At 41.2% G+C, this 19,794-nt stretch overlaps 1 protein-coding gene across 5 annotated transcripts in view; it reads left to right on the top strand.

Annotated features, from left to right (window-relative positions):
• Nucleotides 1-19,794, top strand: part of SULF1 (sulfatase 1) — a 147,847-nt gene that overhangs the window by 67,312 nt on the left and 60,741 nt on the right. For 4 of the 5 annotated variants that reach the window (XM_045181542.3, XM_045181539.3, XM_045181540.3 and 1 more), the window contains 2 exons: nt 13,179-13,251; nt 13,556-13,787. In XM_045181542.3, the coding sequence (XP_045037477.1) occupies nt 13,601-13,787 (187 nt within the window). In that variant the 5' untranslated portion in view covers nt 13,179-13,251; nt 13,556-13,600. Of the gene's footprint in view, nt 1-2,011; nt 2,371-13,178; nt 13,252-13,555; nt 13,788-19,794 lie in introns of those variants that run through there. The other variant, XM_045181541.3, reaches the window with a different exon arrangement.

The raw sequence follows: 19,794 nt of genomic DNA, 5'->3' as shown, positions 1-19,794 counted from the left end.
GGGTGAGGGGAAGGGGGTCTCAGGGGAAGGGATTTCCTTGGACTGGTGATATTGAGGATGATGTCACGAGGGTGTGGGTTAAGGACAGCTGGCAGCCACCTGCCTTCCTTTTAGAAAATTTCAGGGGTTGTAGGGCGAATCTCTCGGATCACAAGCACAAAGCAGAAAGTCAAGTCCAATCTTCTTTCTCTCTCTGGAAATGCAGAACTGTAGTACTAACTCAGAGCCTGAGAATGACTGACTGCGTGACTCTGCACAAATTATTTCACCTTCTGCCTCGGCACCAAGGATTAATTAATCACTGCAAGTTGTCTTGCGACTACACAATGCTAAATACAAATAGAGGAGACCCTCAGATTCATGGAGTTGTGACTCGTGGTCTTGAATATTCATGTTCAGCCACGCCAGTACACTCTCTCACCCAGCAACGAGTCTTTGTTTCACCGAGCTCTGAGGGTCCCCTTCTGTTTGTAAGGTGAAAGGGGACCTGTACGTGGTGTGTGGCTGCAATACTGATGCCCTGTTTTGTTCTTCTTGGGTAGATACCGTCAGGCACAGTGGCAGATGCCTGGAAACACCAGCAACACCTGACTCCCATTATCCCCACCCCCCCCAGATTTCTCCTCGTTAGTTTTGCCAGTTCAGAATTCTTCAGGCATATAACATCTGCTAAAGTGAACAAGCACTTCAGGAGAAAACACAAACACAGAACATTTGAGAACAAAGATTCTGGTGGGAGGTAGTCCCAGTCCTGCCTCTCGCTATGCGATTTTGGACGGATTGTTTCACCTCCCTGAATTTCCAATGAGTAATGTTAGTACCTACGCCACAGGTACGTGACTAGAATAAAGTGAACTGACGACTGTGAGAGGGTTAATACACAACACACACTGAGTGGATATTCAAAATGATACTGCTTTTTGATAAAATGTAAGGTTTCCTCCATACGTTAGAAGTTGTGGAAATTTGGAGACTTGGAGGTGCAAAGGAAAGAAGAGAATAATAAAGGACTTTCAGTAGTCCAGGGGGAAGAACGGGGTGGTAGTGTCTGAGAAATGAAGGAGAAACAGGTGATACAATGGGGAAGGGGGGAAGGAAGGAAGAGAAAAGACCACAAATTCAAGCCGTGCCCGTCAGTAGCGTCCAGATCCCAGCAGCAGTCCACATGGTACTGAAATATACTCGCTCAAGTCAGACCCCTAGAGAATCCAAACTCCAAAATTCTTGCACCTTCTCAATGAGGTATCTGACCGTGGGTCCCAATTTGCTGCTCTGAGAAGTGGCTGCTGCAGGAATTAAGGTGCACAGAGTAATTTGGAAGGTTGCAAACCTGACATTTGCTCTGTTTCAGCCCTCTCTACCTCTAGCCCCAGTGAGTCCTGCCCAACTCTCCAGCTCACTTTGGTGTGACCACACACCTTTCCCACCTCTTCCACGGTGCAAGGAGGAGAATTCAGCATGAGGCTCCCCAGAGCCCCTAATGTGTTCTGCTCATCACAGTAGGTTGATAATATATTTTGGTTTATGTTGTTGAGTTAAGTCAGAGTTTGTGTTTTATGGCAACTCTGGCTACCATAGTCTCAGAGGAGGTGATGGGTGGGAACACAATGCCCAGAGTGGGTGATTGGCCGAGACAGCTGGGCAGAATTGGAAAAGTGAGGATGGGCTTCATTAAAACAAAAGCAGGTAACTCGCTCTGCCTCCTTAATCTCTAGGAATAATTTATGTAAAGATATAAAATAGAAAGTGGTGATGGTGAACCTATCTTTGCACGTAGCAGTTGTTTAATAAATGTAAAGTTGCACTGGGTCACTGCCAGACTGCGTTAGTTCAGGGATGTCAAGGATTTGTGGGACCTAGTTCCTTCAGACATTGAGTGAGAATGTTTAGAAAGGGATATTAAAGGGTCATTTGAAAGCCACTCAAAAGAACATTTCTGTTTGTTTGCTGAGGGAAGTTTAATGGTCTTCAATGGATAACTTGTCCAGTTGCTCATGCCTAGTGAAGACTGAGTGCATTGGAATGTTTGCTTTCCTGTCAACTGTGCAGAAGATGGCCTTACAAATGTTCTTTCAGCTATGAAATAACCAGCAATATCAATAGTCGTGTCTTGTGAATGCTCAGCTGTTCCAGCCAATGCAGAGGCATGAATGATCAACCTTCATGAAAAGACTTGAAGCACCTGCCCCAGGCTTGGCCTCGCCACCTTTCCTTCACTAGTGTTGGTGCATTGATTGCTCTACCCTGGACCAGTGCCATCAGCATTAGCATCACCTAGGAACTCATTAGAAGTGCAGTTTCTTAAGCCCCACACTGGAATCAGTAACTCTGGAGTGATTGACGAGCTTGTCATAGATCCTGTTCTACCCGGTAAATTAAGTATTTGAGCTCGGGGTCTTTGTTTAATGGTGGAATTCTTGTTTTTATCTTGCATAGCTGTTGTAAAGTAGCCACTGTTCTGAAATTAGAAGCCAAATGTGGTAAAGAAGATATTTCTTCTTAGAAGAAAAGCTTTCTCAAAATGTAGACAGAAATCAATGATTAAACTGCCAAGTAATGACAAAAATCTAATACTTGGGTTATGACTCTTAACCTGGATCTTACTCTTTTTTGTCTGGCTTTACTCGCCAATAAAATTGATTAACAAGTTAATTATGCAAATTTTGGAACATTTTTAATTGAATTTTCCGAACAGGAAAGTAGTGGCACATAAGAAAATTGTTCTTAGTGAATTTGGAAAACACAGATTAGTAGTCTGGTAGTCCAAATTCTTTGAGCCATAGGGACATTAAATATGCTGCCTTCATATTTCTGTAACTACAGCTTTATAGGATCTATTGATCCAAACCTTAACTAATCAGTTGTCAAATCCAAAATAACCCCTTCACCACTCTCTCATAACTTACCACAAAACCAACACATAGGTATATTTTGTAAGAGGAGAAGATTTAGCAGTTAGATAAAAACACTCCTTAGATATTCAAAGCATTTGTTATATACAGAAGAATATAGAATTATTTTGTGTGGCTTAGAAGAATAAAGCATGATTAAACATAAAGAAGAAAGGAGGGCAGATTTTTGTTTGATAAAAGTTAGACTTTTCTAACTTTAAATGCTGCCCCAAAACTAAACAAGTGGCCTAGTGAGTTCTGTGTTACCTAGATGGACTTTCTCATTGATGCTCTAAAGAAGTTTTATTCATTAGTTAAAAGTTTATCTAGGTAAACTTTAAGGTCTTTTGTCTAGGTCACTCAGGTTGTTATAACGAAGATACCATGAACTGGGTGGCTTAAAAAACAGTTACTTCTCACAGTTCTGAAAGCTGGAAGTCTGAGATCAAGGCACCAGTAGGTTCAGTGTCTGGTGAGAGCCCACTTCCTGGTTCATAGATGGACATTTCCTCAGTGTCTTCACCTGCAAAGGGGTGGGAGGACTCTCTACAGTCCCTTTTATAAGGGCACTAATCCCATTCAGAAGGGTTCCACCCCTTGACCTAATCATCTCCCAAATGCCCCCAACTCCTAATACCATCACACTGGGGGGTTAGAATTTCAACATGTGAATGAAGGGGAGTACAAACATTTAGTCCATAACATCTTCTAACTCAGAGATTCTATAATGTTTTCTAGAAGGTCTCCTTTAAATGAATTCTCTAAGTTGGAGGTTGCCCCCTCCTTTCTCATACATGATCTTGTCTGTGAAGTGATGTTCCAATGAGGAAAAGCAGCTTGTCTGTGTGCCAAGATGTTGCTTTTTGCTAATTTCAAAACCTGCTCATCAGGCACTGTTTTGTGCGTATATTTCAAGGATGTAAAGTTGTATGCAGATCTTGAAGTAGAAGATCAGAAACATACCAAATCTAATCCTTTGTATTCTCATCCATGATTGAAGCTGAGTACAAACAGGAAATAGAAAAAGGATCAAGAAAAACAAACAAGCTAACAAAACCTCCAGAAATCCACCCAGCCTGGAGGTCTCGGTCAACTTGTTAGGCAGCCAGACGTACGTAGTCACGGTCAGAATCCAGTTCTACTAGTGATGACAAATAATATTTTCAAGTTGTCAAATGCTGTCATATGACACATTTTGATAATGTTTCACCATAGCAAGCCAAAAAAATGATCAACTAGGGATTCACAACTTTATAATGAATTTTCTAAAACTCCTCAGTATTTTTAGTTATAAAATAGGTATGTGCTTTGCTAATCCATCCGTCAGTGAAAATGGTTTGAGTTTCTCCCCCACTTTTACACGCAAATTTAAAATTCAGGTAACATTTTTCATTTTTTTTCTTAATAGTCAACACCATCTACTTTTATGTGCCTAATATTTTAGTGATCTTACAAATATAATTGAACATTGCTTTCCTTTTTGAAAACTCAGATATTAAAATCAGCCTGACCCTGTCGCATTATAATCTCTAATATCACATCAGGTTTTAATAAGCCTCCTTTTTGTAGAACACATGTGCTTAAGACTTCATAGAAACCGAATCAGTAGAGAGAAGGGATTACTGTAGATTACTTTGAAATACACGTTGTTTGAATAGCCTCTGGTGACCAGCTTTCATGAATGGCTAATTTTACTTGTGGGGCCCATCCTCTGGTTTAATTATATCAGCTTCTTTGTGTGACAAGCACTGTTCTTGTGTGTACTGAGAAATGAAAGTTTAAAACAAAGTGGAGTAGTTAGTGAGAAATAAATTCTGGGAGTGGAACACCATTGGATATTTGTAGAATAGAAGTCTAGATAAAACCTGAGGACTTGTCCAGCTGTACCCATCTGTTTATAAAGATATTCCAATGACAATAAATGGGAACTTGCCCCAAACATCCATAGATATAGATCATAATTTAAGCTTTTTCAGGAAGATTATTTCATAAATATGACAAATAATTGTTTAGAGTGATAATGTGGTTCTTAAGCTTTTCACTTTATAAATTCCTACAGCTTACAATTTCATAAAGTTTACTCGTTTATGACAATAAAGTAAAATGTTAACTTTCATTAGCTAAAATATTTCTCAACTTCTGTCTGGACAATAAACTAAAACAGAAGTAACATTTCCAATTTCAAGTCTTTTGATGCAAGTAGCACTATGCAAATCCATACATTTTAATGAATTTATGGTTTTAAAAATCTACGTCATCTCTTCAGGTGCCAATCTATCTAAAGACATCGATCAATAATGAATGAAGGGTAAGGAAATGAACTTGATTGGGCAAGAATGCCATACATTGAAGGGATAGCAACAAAAATAGACAATTTGCATTCATTGTATGCTTTTTGCATGCTTTATGGCTAAGATTACTAAATTAATTTCCCTAGAAAGGCCTCTAGTTCGTTACTCACTTTGTTTTACCGCGATGATATTTTCCAAAATTGCAGGCCTGAATTTCACTGGAAATTTTAAGGGCTGCTCTTTTGATTTGATAACTGTGCAGCTATGCAGGTGAGTCACTGGGAGACGAGTATGCAGGTAAAGGAGAGATGATCCCTGAGGATAGACAGGGATTTAGATGCATATAAAACACACGTTTAAGATGACCTTATCATTAAAAGGCTTGGAATTATATATTTAACCAATAGTATAAAAAATTGCAGTATTTTCCAGTACAATTTATGGAGGAGTATTTTTGAAATATTAATACATGAACTAATCTAAATCTTAAGGTTTCCTTGAAAAATGTCTCTGAGCAAAGTTGACTTAAATATGGATGTTTGATTTTTTTAAAGGTTCTCCTCTAAGTAATACATTATTTTTTTTAAAAAAGAAACAGCTATTTTCCATAATTTTAACCCCTAAGTCTTAAGCCAGGAAGTAAACTTGTCTTTCGTTGTCTTTTGAAATGAGTATCCATCGTTTACTGTCTATTGCCCAGACCTCCCTTTCTTGGTCATCGCATGTGAGGCCAGCAGGGTCCCTCAGAAGTTGTGTGTATCTCCATTCCTCTGTATTTAAACCCTTAGAGAATGATAAAGATCATTGTTGGTGGTGGTGAGCTTGACCATGTGGAAAGTAGCCCTGGGGAATTCTCTTGACTGTGATTTATTTTAGAGTCAAGTCAGATGTTACTCTTTCCTCACATAGATTTTAACTACGAGAAAATGTTTGGAGAAATGCTTTTTAAATATAAATAGAGCATCTAATTGTCTTTTCAAAATATTTTCTTCAACTTAAATGTATCACAATTGTGGATCTTTAAAATCCACATGTATTGTGCCACAGTATGTATATCAGGAAAGCATACTAGAAGTAAACAGGTCCAAAACAAATCCCCAAATCTGTTAAAAGTACATTGTTAGTATCTAGGAATGTTTGAACTTTAGCTGCAAAGAAGACTGTTTCTTCATTACCTGAAATATGTGTCTGTCTGTGTATAAATATATCTATACACATATCTTTTTACTGATTTGAGAGAGAGAGAGATGGGGAAGAGAGAGAGAAAGACATCAATTTCTTGTTCCACTAATTTACACATTCATTTGTTGATTCTTGTATGTGCCCTGACCTGGGATCAAACCTTCAATCTTGGCACATCTGGATGATGCTCTAACCAACTGAGCGTCAGTCAGCCAGAGCCTATACACATATCTTAAGTGTGCATGTGCACACACATGTGTGTGTGTGTGTGTCAAAGAGAAAGATAAATGCACACAGTACTGGTGAAACTTGGTGCTTGTGGTATAGGCTAGAGCTCAACAAACGATTCATCCACTCCACCAGATTTCCTGCCTTTTTGCAGCTGGCTGGGGTCACGTGACTAGTTTAGCCAATGAAATGTTAGAAGTGATTGAGTCACTTCCAGGTTGAAGCCAAGCAAATCTCCTGCAAGATTCTCCAATTTTTTTTCTTCCTCTGCTTCTTGGTCCAGTTATTGTAGCAACAAGCCAACAGCTCCCCAGTCAGCCAGCATCCATGCATGACTTGCCAGAGCTGATATTCCTGCCACCCTGTGTGTGACTTGTACTATGAGTGATGAATATACTTTTGTTGTGTTAATCCATTGATATCTGGAGTTTATGTGTTATTACAATAGACTACTGCTGACTAATGTAATACCTGAAGATACTTAAACACAAATAAGGTGTAAGTATGTGAAACCAATGCAAATGTAATGAAATTTAATATAATGAGCCATATACTTCGAGGCCTAGCTAGTTCTTTTTATCAGTATTGCTATAGTTTCACCAAACCCATATTACTGAAGTTTCCAGTGCCCCCTTTTTCAAACTCCAGGAATCTCTTTGTTCCCATTCTCTTGGGTCTCACCGCCACCATTGGAACTAGTGACCGTTATCAGACCCTTTGCCCTTTAGACACTTTGTACCATCCGCCTCAGGAATATGAGCTCCTTCCGGTTCCTCTTATAAATTTTAGTCATGTTGTTTTCTTTAGTTTTGCTGATTCCTGTTTGAATTGGTCTTAGACTTTCTGCATTCTCCAAAATGTCCTTGGTACATTCGTTTCTGGTTTTAGTTCCTACCTTTGTGGGACGGAACCCCGAAACTACATTTCTTGCTATAACCTCTCACTTTATTCTTGTCACTACCCAACCTCTATCTATTTTCTTCCTCCATAAGAAAATAAAGGAAAAATCTAGAAAACTTAAATTTACTTATTTCTACTTTCATAATGCAACAGAGCATTTTTTAAGTCCAATATAGGCATAAATTAAGTAAAAAATAAAATTTGTCTCTCACCCTCACCAATACCCCAGGGTTAGCTGGCACTAACAGTTTCGTGACTAAATGACTTTTTGAGGTTCCTTCTAACTTCGGGATTCATGATGCTGCGGGGAGAGAGAGGAGATGGGGAGACGGAGAGAAAGGGAAGAAAAGCAAACGTTGTTCAAGGAGGAGCTCATTGTTTGGCCACGTATTTTCCCAAAGGCTCCCCAGGTCAGAAACGCACACTGTTCAGCTGACACTGGTTTTCGGAAGAGATTTATTATTAGAGGGGGATAAAAATGGTACTGCACCAGAAGGAGACCGTTGTCTCTCTTCTTTGCTTGGAGTTGTAATAAATTAGACTGGGAAACAGGCTTTCCGGGGATTAACAGTAGAGGAACTTTGTCACATATGTCATAAAGAAGATAGCATGTCCTAAAGGCTTTTGCTAAAGAAAAGTGATATTTGGGAAACCTGAAAGTCAAAATTAAGAGAAAGGGACCATGTAAACTGACATGAAGAAATGTGAGTATGTAGATTGGCAGTGAGTGTGGGCGGATGTGAATACCAACTTTTTGCTGCTTTATGTCCTATTTTGCTTCCCTCTAACTAGACACTACACGTATTCTGGCTAAATTCGGCTTCTAATAATTGCATGCCGCTGGCCTCATTTTCCCTGCTGTTTTGACTCGGGATAGTGTTCCTTTTTTTCCTCTGTCCCAACAATGGAGTGTGTCGCTTTGTCCTGGAAACAATTCTTTGCCCTTTCCCTGGGAGGCGTTATGTATGCGCTGAGTGGGTGGTTCTGATCCTGTCTCTCGTGTGCTTTAGCTGTGTGGGCATTCATTTGTAAAGTTTGGTGTTATCCTCAGATTATTTTTTAAAACACAGAATGCCACCACTCATTATTAACAATTTGTAGGTGACACCAGGCGTTGGGGACGTAGGGCAGTTTCAAAGCTTTAAGGGGAAAAGAAGGGAATGAGAAGTTTGTGAATAGGGCCAGACCTACACCCTCCGAAGTGAAAGCCTGGGCAGAACTGTGTGCCCAGGTATGCCTAGGCCAGCACGTCTCAGACCCTTTGGGCTCGGGATCCATTTACATTATTGAAGTGTGTTAAAGACCGCCCCCCCCCCCCCCCCCCCCCGCCCCGAGCTTTTGTGCATGTGGGTTATAGCTATTGATACTTAAGACATTAAAACTTAGACATTTTAAGAATATATATTAATTCTTTTGAAAATGAAAATAATAAATCTGTTATCTGTTAACTTAAATAATATAGTTTATTTAAAACATGTCTCTATTTCCAAACCAAAAAAATAGGTGAGTAAAGCGGCATTGTCTTACATTTTTACAAATCTCTTTAATGTTTATCTGAATAGAAGAGAGCTGGGTTCTGATATCAGCTTCTGTGCTCCATCTTTGAAATATGTTATTTTGGTGGGAAGTACAGAAATAAAATTCAGCCTCACATGGGTAAGTAGTTGGCAAAGGAGAAATACATTAACATTTTTAGATACTCATAGATCTTCTCTGATACTATACCAAAACTTGACAAGTGGTAATTTTTTTTGTAATTTCTTAAAAGTTTAGAAGTAGTAAGAAATCCGAAACCATATCAATGAACATTTAAGTACTCTGATCCAAAGTCATCTTGCTTTGAATTGAATTTCGATTGAATTTTTTGATTCAGTCAAAAAATTGATTGAATTTTTTTACTCATGTATGATTTTGTAGCATTGAATTTGGTCATTTGGGAAATATTGGGTCACTAAATTAGGCAAATACTCTAAATGTTGACATATTTTATTTTATCATATAAAAAAATAACACTTGTTAATAAGTTAATATCAACACCAATGTCATCAGAAAGCTTTTATGTATCGAGAAGCTGCCAAGCTCACCGTGGCGGATACAAGTTTTCCCAAATTCTGATTTTAACTTGAAAAGCTAGATTTCTCTCCTTGGCAACAAACACAACAAATCCTGCCAGTTGTTTTCCTTGAAAACACGGTCTCATTTCATTCATTATTTGAGAAAATGCCTGCCAAATACCTAAGTCCAAATAATTCTTTCAAGTAAAAATGGTGTTTATGGGGAAAAATAGTGTCGTTCAGCTTGCAGCTCAGCCACACAGGTGCTTTTCCTCACGACAGCCGTGGCGCCTCACAGGCCTCGAGGCCTTTCTCTGCACCTCCTGCCTCGTCCGGCGGGAAGTGAGAAAGAGAAGGTGCGCACTCCAGGGTCCAGGTTTAATGAAATGAATCATTCTACTGCCTCCTCTTAAGTGGAACTGGCTTTTTTAACCAAATGTGACACTCCCTCCATTCGTAATGAGACAAAAGCAATTTTACTCACCATTGCTCTCACTCTATTGGTGTAAATATCAGCAAAGTCTAAAAAAGCAAATAACGTGTCAGTATTCGTATTAATATAGTTGTGGCCTTGCAGACAACTCAAAGGGATCTCAGGGTCCCCCAAATTCTCAGCTTACACTCTGAGAACTGCTATGGCTTACAAAGCAGGTGGACTCTTTCAGCATAAGGCCCCAGCTGCTGGGACCAGGGGGCTCCGTGAAGACAGAGATTCCCCTTAAACCCACTGGGACAACGTACGTGAACTCAACTTTCCAGGGGGCTTAGAGGCTTCCAGTCTTTTTTTTTTTTTTCTTTTATATGTGACTTGAAACTTTTAACGCCACATTTAGATTTTGGGTTGACCGCCCTAAACAAAGTCCCGCAAACTTTCCACACCGATTGGCCACATCTACAATTGGTGTTTTCACGCTAGGGCTTGGAGCACCGTTCCTCAAGCTCCCTTCCCATGTGTGAGAAAAACCTCTCTTTACATTTCTCCCACTTTCTGCTACTTCTCCAGACAAATTGTTAGTCTCTAAGGACACTTGTCATCCACCGCAAAGTACCCAATTCAAACATTGCGTTCTTGTCTTCTTTGTCAAGTTCTGTGTTTTGTCTGATGGTGTTTTTCTTCGTCGTCGTGACTTCTTTTCCTTCTGGAGCTGGAAACCAGGCAGTGAGGGGATGGCAGGTTTTAAAAGGTCATTTTTGAATAAAGAATTGTCTGTGTGCAGTTTTTGCACAGTGGTGTGTTTTGTGTGCGTGAGAGAAGGGGGCGGGGTGAAGGATGCAGCATTCCCGCTGGCCAGACCTGTCAGAAAGTTCTTTACCGCTCAGTTCCAGGCTTTTATATACGAATCCCCTGAATCGATAATAAACTGTGGCAGAAGAAATGGAGGTCTCTTCTGCACCTTCAACGCTCCAGAAACGAAGGTCATTTTATTGGGGAAACACACACACACAACAAAAAACACCTCCTGTGTCTCCCTTTTTGTCAGGAAATGACTTTCAATGTAGTTTATGTAAGGGATCACTAGTGCTAATATCCTTTTTCCTAAAGGAAGACGTAAAGTAAATAAGACAAAAAGAATAGCCAGTAATTTTGATTGGGTTCCAGGGAATATTATTAGCATCTTAATTGACAAGAATTTTCAGTTGTGTGTGTGGCTGATTAGTTATGCTCCCAGCACCACCTCTGGCTCCTCACAGCTCCTCCTAAGGACTGACTGTCCATACCAGGTCACTACCACCGGCAGAGGTTGGTTTACACGACAGCCAATGAAAGAAAGCCCTACTCACTCCCTTCACACACCCTTGCAGGACTTGAGAAGTGAGCAAAGTTTGCTTAAAAGACCCACCCTCTTGAGAAATTTCTGTATTTAAGAGAGCCTGGGGCACAGTCTGTAGGAGAAAGCCTTTGTTTGATACCTTATTTCTTTCGTTTTCCTGTCCTTTTGTGCTCATATCAGTTTTCTCATGATTTAAAACAAATGCACAGAAACCAAGAAGTTGGTGCAGAACAATTGCAGGCTTTCAGCGTTCAGCATGCTCAGCAATCATTGAAAGAACCCTGAGTTCTTCCCAAAGAGCCCTTACACGTGGGCTCTCGGAGCCGCAGGACCCATCGAGGGGGCTTGTTGCTTGCGCTGCAGATCACGTAGTCAAGACTGCCCTGCCGCAGACGCTAGATTCTTGTTTAAAAACCTATTTCTTGTTGAGTTTCTCTCTCCCTTTCTCTCTCCCTCTCTCCCTCCTTCCCTACCCCCCTTTCTCTCAGTAATTGCAGGCTGCGGAGTGAAAAGCATTAGAACTGTTTACAAAACAGCTCATAAAGTTTAAAATAATAGGGGGGTGTGTGTGTTGGTGTAAACAAAATGCTGTGTGTGGCAGGCTGAACAGTACACAGTCTTTCTTCTTCCACGCCCCCTGCTACCTCCAGAACTGAAGGTGTGGAAGTGAGCCATGGAGCCCCTCTCCTGCTACCGGAATACTCTTCATTCTTTACGTTTATTTATCTGACGCCAGTTTATTGTTGCCGATCAGAATACAGACCCTCAGGCGTGTGGGGACAGAGGAGCTGAGGAAGGGGGCTGCCGTCTAATTAATTTTAGGGCAGCCTAAATTCCCATACAGATGTTCCCTCATGACATCCTAGAGAAATTTTTTTTTGTGATGAGTCCTTTGCCATCTCTCAGAAGTCCAAAAGAAAAGCTTGCAGCAGGTTAGTATTCCAAAGTGAAGGGGCATTTCCCAACCCTTTCAAACTCTCTCCTCTTGTGCAGACTGGCAAGGATTTTGCAGTGCTCTCTCTGGATTTTATTTATTTTTTAACGTGGGAGGGTAGCCTCTAACCCTCAGCCTCAGAGCCAATCAATCACTTCGCTCTGCAGGTTTAGATCTGCGGCAGCAAAGCGCAACCTCTGTGCTGGCGGCTGCGCCGGGTCTCGCCAACAGTGAGGCTGGCGCTGACAGTCAAAGGGGGACTCTGTCCCCTTAGGCGCCAGCGCACTGAGGACACAGGCTGGACAGAGGGACCAGCCTTGCTCGGAGGAAGCGCCTCTTCCCCTGGTGATTGATGGAGCACAGTTAGGAGGTTTTCAGAGGCTGGGAAAAATTGCCCTCCTTCCTATGAAGTCTTTGTCAGCAGAAAGAACTCTCCTGGGTAGTGAGTGACATAATGCAGATGACAAATGACAGCTTTGAGTTTCATTCTACTCGATAAGTACTCAATATCTTATGCAGGTGAGTTAACGCTCCCCCAACACGCCCCCTCATGCCAGGTGCCCCCCAGATGTGCTCTCCAGATGCACTGTGGTTTCACAGGCGCTGCTGGCTTTTCCTGATCCGTCATTAGTTTTGGGGGAGACGCTTAAAGTACAATTAAGGTGTGAATGGGGATGAGACTCTGTGCTTGTTTGTGGAGCTGATTATGGAATGAAGGTATTTTTTGAGTCATTTGTTAGCACTTTTGAATGTTGTTTCCTTCTGTTTCTTCATTTTGGAGGGCAGATGAAAAAATATACATGCATTAATATTATATGTAATATACATATTGTAGTGCGCTATTTTAAGAGACTACTTCAAACCAAAAACCTGTATCAAAATGTTTGACCTATGTTTTCTTTGTATTGTTTTTCTCGCCCTTCCAGGACCCCATCTACAGATGTGCTGAACACCCCTGAGTGGAGAAACTGATTTTTCAACCAGGATACCCAATTCAAGGTATTAGCTCTTGTCAGAAAGCTTTTGCATTTGAGCCCTGTGTTGGAAGTGATATTTTGGCAATGAACTGGAATAGGAAAAGTTGGAATGAGAATAAAGGACAAAAGTGAATTTGCAAAATAATCAAGTGCTTTAAAAACGACCCAGCGCCTGTGAGGGTTTGCTGCTTCTGACTCATGTGCAGCCTGTTCTCCGCCAGCAAATGTGCCAGGTCCCACTTAGCTGAAGCCCTTTTCCTGCAACTGTGTTTGGGGTTTGGATTTCATTTCAGTCTCTCCCTCACGCTTTTTCCCTGACTGCTCAGACCTGCAGAAACCAGGAGGCTGAGACGTTTTGTCCGGTTTGTGACATGGGACCAAACGTGATGAAGTGTTCCTGCTGGACTCTGGTTTTGGCTGTCCTGGGCACGGAACTGCTGGGGAGCCTCTGTTCAACTGTCAGATCCCCGAGGTTCAGAGGACGGGTACCGCAGGAACGAAAAAACATCCGACCCAACATTATTCTCGTGCTCACTGATGACCAAGATGTGGAGCTGGGTGAGATGTCCGATTTTTCGATTGTTAGTTTCTTTTGCCCAAGTGATTTGCTGACCCTTCTCAATAACTGTCAGTGAACATTTGGGGGTGGGGCACTTAATTACACCTCCTTAACCAGTGACCTAGTTTATAAAATGAACTTGTGTTGAGTATAAGGCATTTGGTTTGTGTTTCAACATTACTTTTCTGTCTTAAGCTTTTGAAGCAGCAGAGTGGGGGGAGGGAGCGGGGGGCGGGCTAAGAAAACAGGAGGAAGGAGGAAGGGAGTAAGCCCAGATTAAATATTATAGAAGTCAAGGATTTGATGGTGGACCTTGGGGACCCTTGGTCAAAAATTTTTTTAAGCATTTGAGCAGTTGTTTCAAAGAGTAGGAGACTGTGACTGGAATTCTATGCCATATGTATGAGGTAGGTAGATATTAGAGGAACTTTCCGTGGTTTATTAGTATTACAGTGAATGACTTATTCACAGCTTGTAATAATTGTTAGGTGATTGAAATTTGCAGTCTTCTACATACCTTCTTTTAGTAATTCACTACTACCACCTTAGATGTGATGCCTTGCTGAAGACTTCTCTCATCTGGGTCAATTCCTGAGCACTTAGAAAGCCTGCCAAAATCTGGTGGTTCTAGCTTAGCTTCTGTATCATCTGATTGGCTTTCTCCTCTTCTCACCTTCCGATTGGGCCAGCTCCATGGTCTTTCCTGTAAGCCTAGGGTCAAGTTCTTCTAGGTTACCCCAGGACAGATTAAAAAAAAAAATCTTGCCCTGACAAGTTGTCACCACATCTCATTTCCATTCCTGAACCCAAATTTCTGACTGTCAGGCATCACTCGTGGGCTTATCTATCCATCACACTCAACTTGGCTGACACTAGCATCTTTTCGATCTGGTGTTAGCAGAGTGCCAGCCTTCTTTACAGAGCTCCTCTGGCCTAGGGTTCTTGAGGATAAAACCCTCCATGCTGGAACTTGATCTACATGGAAGAGAACTTTGGTTTCCAATTTGAAACCAAACAATAGAATTCCAACAAAGTGAATTCCTTGGGTTCAGCGGGAAGCGAACACACGAGAAGCCGGCAGGGATAATGATCGTCAAGGCTGAGTCACTGAGCCTGCTCTTTCTCACTTCACTTTTTAAACGAGAGTATAGATTTTTTCAGGCAATATGCCAGAATGAAACGTCTTGCAGGTACAACTTTAGTGTGTATGTGGCTGGCGGTTTCAGGTTTTAATCACTTACAGAGCAAGTAAAATGATGTGAACATGTTTGAATTCGCCTTCCTTAACATCTCACATCCATCCTTTCTGCTAAAGCCAAGATCTGCAGACCTTCCCTCCCAGCTTCTTCCGCTCTTCTGCACTGCAAGCAAACGAGCTCTGGGCCGTCTGGCTCCCGCCTGTTTCTGTGAGGCTACTTTTCCTACCCCCACTTTTGTTCTGTGCTTTGTGGAAACAACTTACACTTCCCTGAAGGTATTTGGTTGCTTCATCTCCCTCACCTGCATTTCATGCCTTTGCACATCTGGTCCCCACTGTCTTTCTCCCCTTTCCCTACCTGCCGTGGCTCTCTTTGTTCTTCATGACCCAGTTCCAATGCCTTGCCCTCAGGGGTCTTCCCTCACCAAAACCACTGTCCCCTCCAGCGGGGTTGATGGGACTGTCCTTTGTACCACCGGGGACATGCCTTCAGTGTGGCCTTTAATTCCCCAGGTGCTTCCGTAATTGCCTTTTCCACTCGCTTGAGGGCAACTAGAGTCCAGGGATATGTTAGGTTCAGATTGCATTTCCGATGCTGAGACTGTGCTATAAATACAGCAGTGCTAAATAAACTTGAAATAGACCCACAAAGGTCTGAAAAAGCTAAGACAGTCCCCAGAAATGAATACAGGTGTCTGTCATCATCTATTGAGTATACAGCCCTTATCATTAAAATATAATAAGGAATTACTCAATAAATTTATTTTAACAGAATTCAGAATTCCACCCTTATCGTATAGTTAATGCAGTCATTCAGTAATTATTTACTGAAAAATTACTAAGTACTGGCCTCGACTGGAGGTATGAAAAATGGATATAATGGTAAAGGGTCACAGAGTAGGTTCAGTCAACGCAGTTGTTTCTTATATATTTACCTCTACCTTCTTCCTTGATTTTTCTAGCCCAATACTATACTAAGAAGTTGCCCACTTTATCTTCACAGTAACTTGATAATGACGCCTAGAGAAGTCGAGTAGGCTCTGGTCAGCTAGTAAATGGTAAAACTAGGACATGTGTTAGCCGTACATTTAACCGTGGTCCCCTCCATCAATCAGTCCATCAACAAATATTTAGTGAGCCCTTCCTAAAGACCACCTGTAAACGCTTATGAATGTTCTAGGTTCTGAGAGAGACAACAAATGCATGCGTTGGGTCTTATTACCTTGTCGGCAAAAGAAGTTGGCGATGAACCACAGTGAACTGTTGATAACCTCCATCTGCAGCAGAGACACTATGCTCTTGATCGTGGATACTGTCTGATGGAGATTTTTGCCTAGTCTTTTGTAATGTTCTCATCATTTTTTATAAGCCTTACTGCTATAAATGTTTTTTTTACCATCTTAATCATTTTAAGTGTATAGTTTAGTACATTCACATTCGCATTGTCGTATAACCAATCTCCAGAATTTCTTTCATCTTTCAGAATTAAAATTTTCTTCCTCACGAGCCATCCTAATGAGTGTGAGGTAGTATCTCGTTGTAGTTTTGATATGGATGGGTTTGGTTTTGTTTACTTACATGTAATTATGGTCAAGTACTTAAATAAATTTTCACCTAAGTAAAACTTTTTGCACCTGTAATACTGCAGGCCATTTTGGCTCCTGTGCCTCCAGAAATGTATAACAGACTTAGAAAAGGCTTAGAGAAACAATTAGGAAATTGCAATAGAATAGTTTTCCTTTTGGGAAAAAATAAAACAATTCTACCTCTTTGTTTGGAAAGACAAAGTCTGAGAAGGGCTTTAATCAAAGTTTATGAAATCAAGCTGGGAAGGAAAGCTCTTACTCAAGAAGAATGGGGGCTGTTCCCTCCATTCTGTCTGAGGACAATAAAACACACTAGCACTTTGTAAAGGGGGTAAGACATATAAGGAACTTATTAATAAAAGTGCTAGAACCTTGCATGTGGATAACGCTTTATCTTTTTCCAAACATTTGTTCTCATTATTGCATTTTATTGTCATCCCACCCAAGTTGGGTGGGTAGGACAAAGATCATTATTCCAGAAGAAAACTTAATTATGTGGACAGATTAAGTGAGGTCAGTGGTTCCCTGTTTCTGGATTTGTTTTTTCTACAACTTAAGAGGTTATTCAGGTTGTGTAAATAGTTTAGGTTTTTAGACTAAGCTAATGGGTAGAAGATTAACGCTGTTCAAAGCTAGGAAAAACTCATGGACATGATCAACATGGCGTCTGGGATGATGGCACCTCTGGGGAAGGAGTGGTAACCAAGAACGTTGAGAGTATCCTCATTTTATTTTATAAATTAAAAAATATGTCTAAAGCAACTATGATGTTAAGCTTTGATAAAGCTAGGAGATGTGTTGTTTATATTATTGTATCCCTGCACTTGGGATATTTTATGAAGCGAAAACAAGAAAATCAGAAATGCTGTGGGACTACCCTAACTGTTGAGGACTAGAGAGAGAGGGATTAGGGTGTAAATCTTTCCCAAATGCTTCCTTAGTACTGTTCTGAGAAACAAACTACTGAACTGATTGCACCATTAATCTGACTCGCTGTGGCATTCCTTATATTCTTAGGAAATAGGGCTGATGCTAATGTCTCAGTAATGCTGACCTCACCAATGCTTCTCTTAGATCGTAGTGGAACTGAGAAACCATGTATACATGGAGATACTTTGTTTTTTTAAAGCAGAGGTCACAAATGGGGTCTCTAGTACTAGCAGCACCAGTACCTAGATGTGTTTCACTGGACAGGCATACTTTTTAAAATTAAAGCAACATGTTAGAAATCAGGGGATTGTATGTTTTAAGAAAACCCCAGATTTCTCCTTTTCTCAAATTCAGAAGAATGAGGGTGTGCATTCCCATGAGGCAGCCATCTGTGAGGTTTGAAGGGGAGTTGAAGCTGCCCCCAGGAAGTGGGGCATGCCCTCCCCATGTCGTCACGGTCCCCACAGCTCTCCATGGCTCCCAACACTTAGACCAAGGAGCAGTTGCCATTTATCATCAGGCCCATACTGTGGCTTTCCTGAGTCAGGGAAAAGTTCTGGATGCCCATATCGCTATCAAATGTGAAAAGGCAAAAACCCTATGATTTTTTTTTATACCTGGCTGCCTTCACTTGCCCGCCTTCTCTGTCTAACTCTGTAGGCATTTCATTTCCATCCCCTGAAGAGACTAGTCTCCACTTTTAATGGCCTTTGGAGGGAAATACAATGAGTCCTGGTGACCTGGAAACATTCCAGATGGATTTATTATCTGTTTCTTGGTCCCTTTCCCCCCAGCTTGATTCTTCACCTCTGGTTTTAGCTGAAGCATCTGTTTTGTTTTGTTTTTCTGCCAATTACATGCCTGGGCTGGAAGAAGGTATACTCTTTTATTATGTTATTTTTTCTTAGTCTTTCAGAACCAAAATATTCAATAGACCAATAAAACCATGTTTAATATGAGAAATGTCACTGTTTAAGGTCCCATACTGCATAAAAAATAGCAGTGATATGTTCAGTACTGACCATTTATATATTTAAAGCATTAGCCTTTCCCCATCACAAGACAATGACATTTAGAATCAACCCTGTATAATTAATGAGTTGTGTTTGCTTGTTGTTGTCACTCATCAAACCCTGCAGGGTTACAATCCACACGGGGACGTGTCTGTCTAGGAAGCCAGGTGTATATGAATCCTGCATGCCTGGGGTTTCCTTAAGGGATGTTGATAACAATAGTTATTATTGAGTTTCAGGTTTTGTGAGTTTTCCCGGACATGATAAATAGGCTTGATGAAAATTTTAATATTTGACAGTATAAAATATTGAATATTCCAACCCTAAGAAAGTTTAATTAGGAAAGGTTAAGCTTTGCTGTAAAATTTAATGTGTAAATAAAGTAATTCAGACTATGTGATTTCGGTTAAGTCATTCAGATTAGTGGGACATTTTCTCTTTTACCTTTTTCACATAGGTCACTTAGTAATAAATAAGTCAGAGAGCGTGTAGAATGATTTAAATTCCTGGCCGTGGTTCTGTCCAGCCCCGATAGCCAATTACTTAATGCACCCAAAGTACTCGTCTCGGAGCCTGGATTTGTAACTCTACCAAACTCGCAAGCCTGGTGGCTTGTGCAGGGTTCCCGAAGAGCTTCACTGCGCCCCTCCCAGTCACCACTGACCGAGCAGCATCCTGGTCCACAGCCGAGTGCTGTTACCGCCCCCCCACTCCTACTGGAGCAGGGGCAGATGCCCCCAGGCCCAACCTGGAACTCTGGCACTGGGACAGCTTTTCTTGCCAGTCCTGAGACTCAGCTGTGGCCTGGACCTTCCCTGTCCTCAATCCAGCCCAATTAGCAGTGCCTTTACGCCAGCTGCTGGGCCTAATTTCAGTCCCTTCGTTGCATCCCACCTCACAGGACAACTTTAAACAATAACGAAGTCAAACTTCTTGCTTAAGGAGGGAGGGCAGTTTGGGTGGTGAGGGAGAGAATTGCTGTTTTTAACAGTCAGCCAGTATTGACGTTTTAAGTCTTAAAGAATAGAAAAAGTATTTTGGCCTGTCTTAATCCATTTGGGCTGCTATAACAAAATACTCTTTATAGACTGGGTGGCTTGGTGGCTTATAAACAATGTTTATTTCTCACAGTCTGGAGGCTGGTAAGTCCAAGATCAAGGCACCAGCAGATTCAGTGTCTGGTGATGACCCATTTCCTGTTCATAAATATCTGTCTTTTCACTGTGTCCTCATATGGTGGAAGGAGCAAGGGAGCTCTCTGCAGTTTTTTCTTAATAAA

Source organism: Desmodus rotundus, chromosome 8, assembly GCF_022682495.2.
Source record: "Desmodus rotundus isolate HL8 chromosome 8, HLdesRot8A.1, whole genome shotgun sequence".
NCBI lineage: Eukaryota > Metazoa > Chordata > Mammalia > Chiroptera > Phyllostomidae > Desmodus > Desmodus rotundus.
The sequence above is the reverse complement of the archived record's forward strand: the minus strand, read 5'-3'. Positions and strand labels throughout refer to the sequence as shown.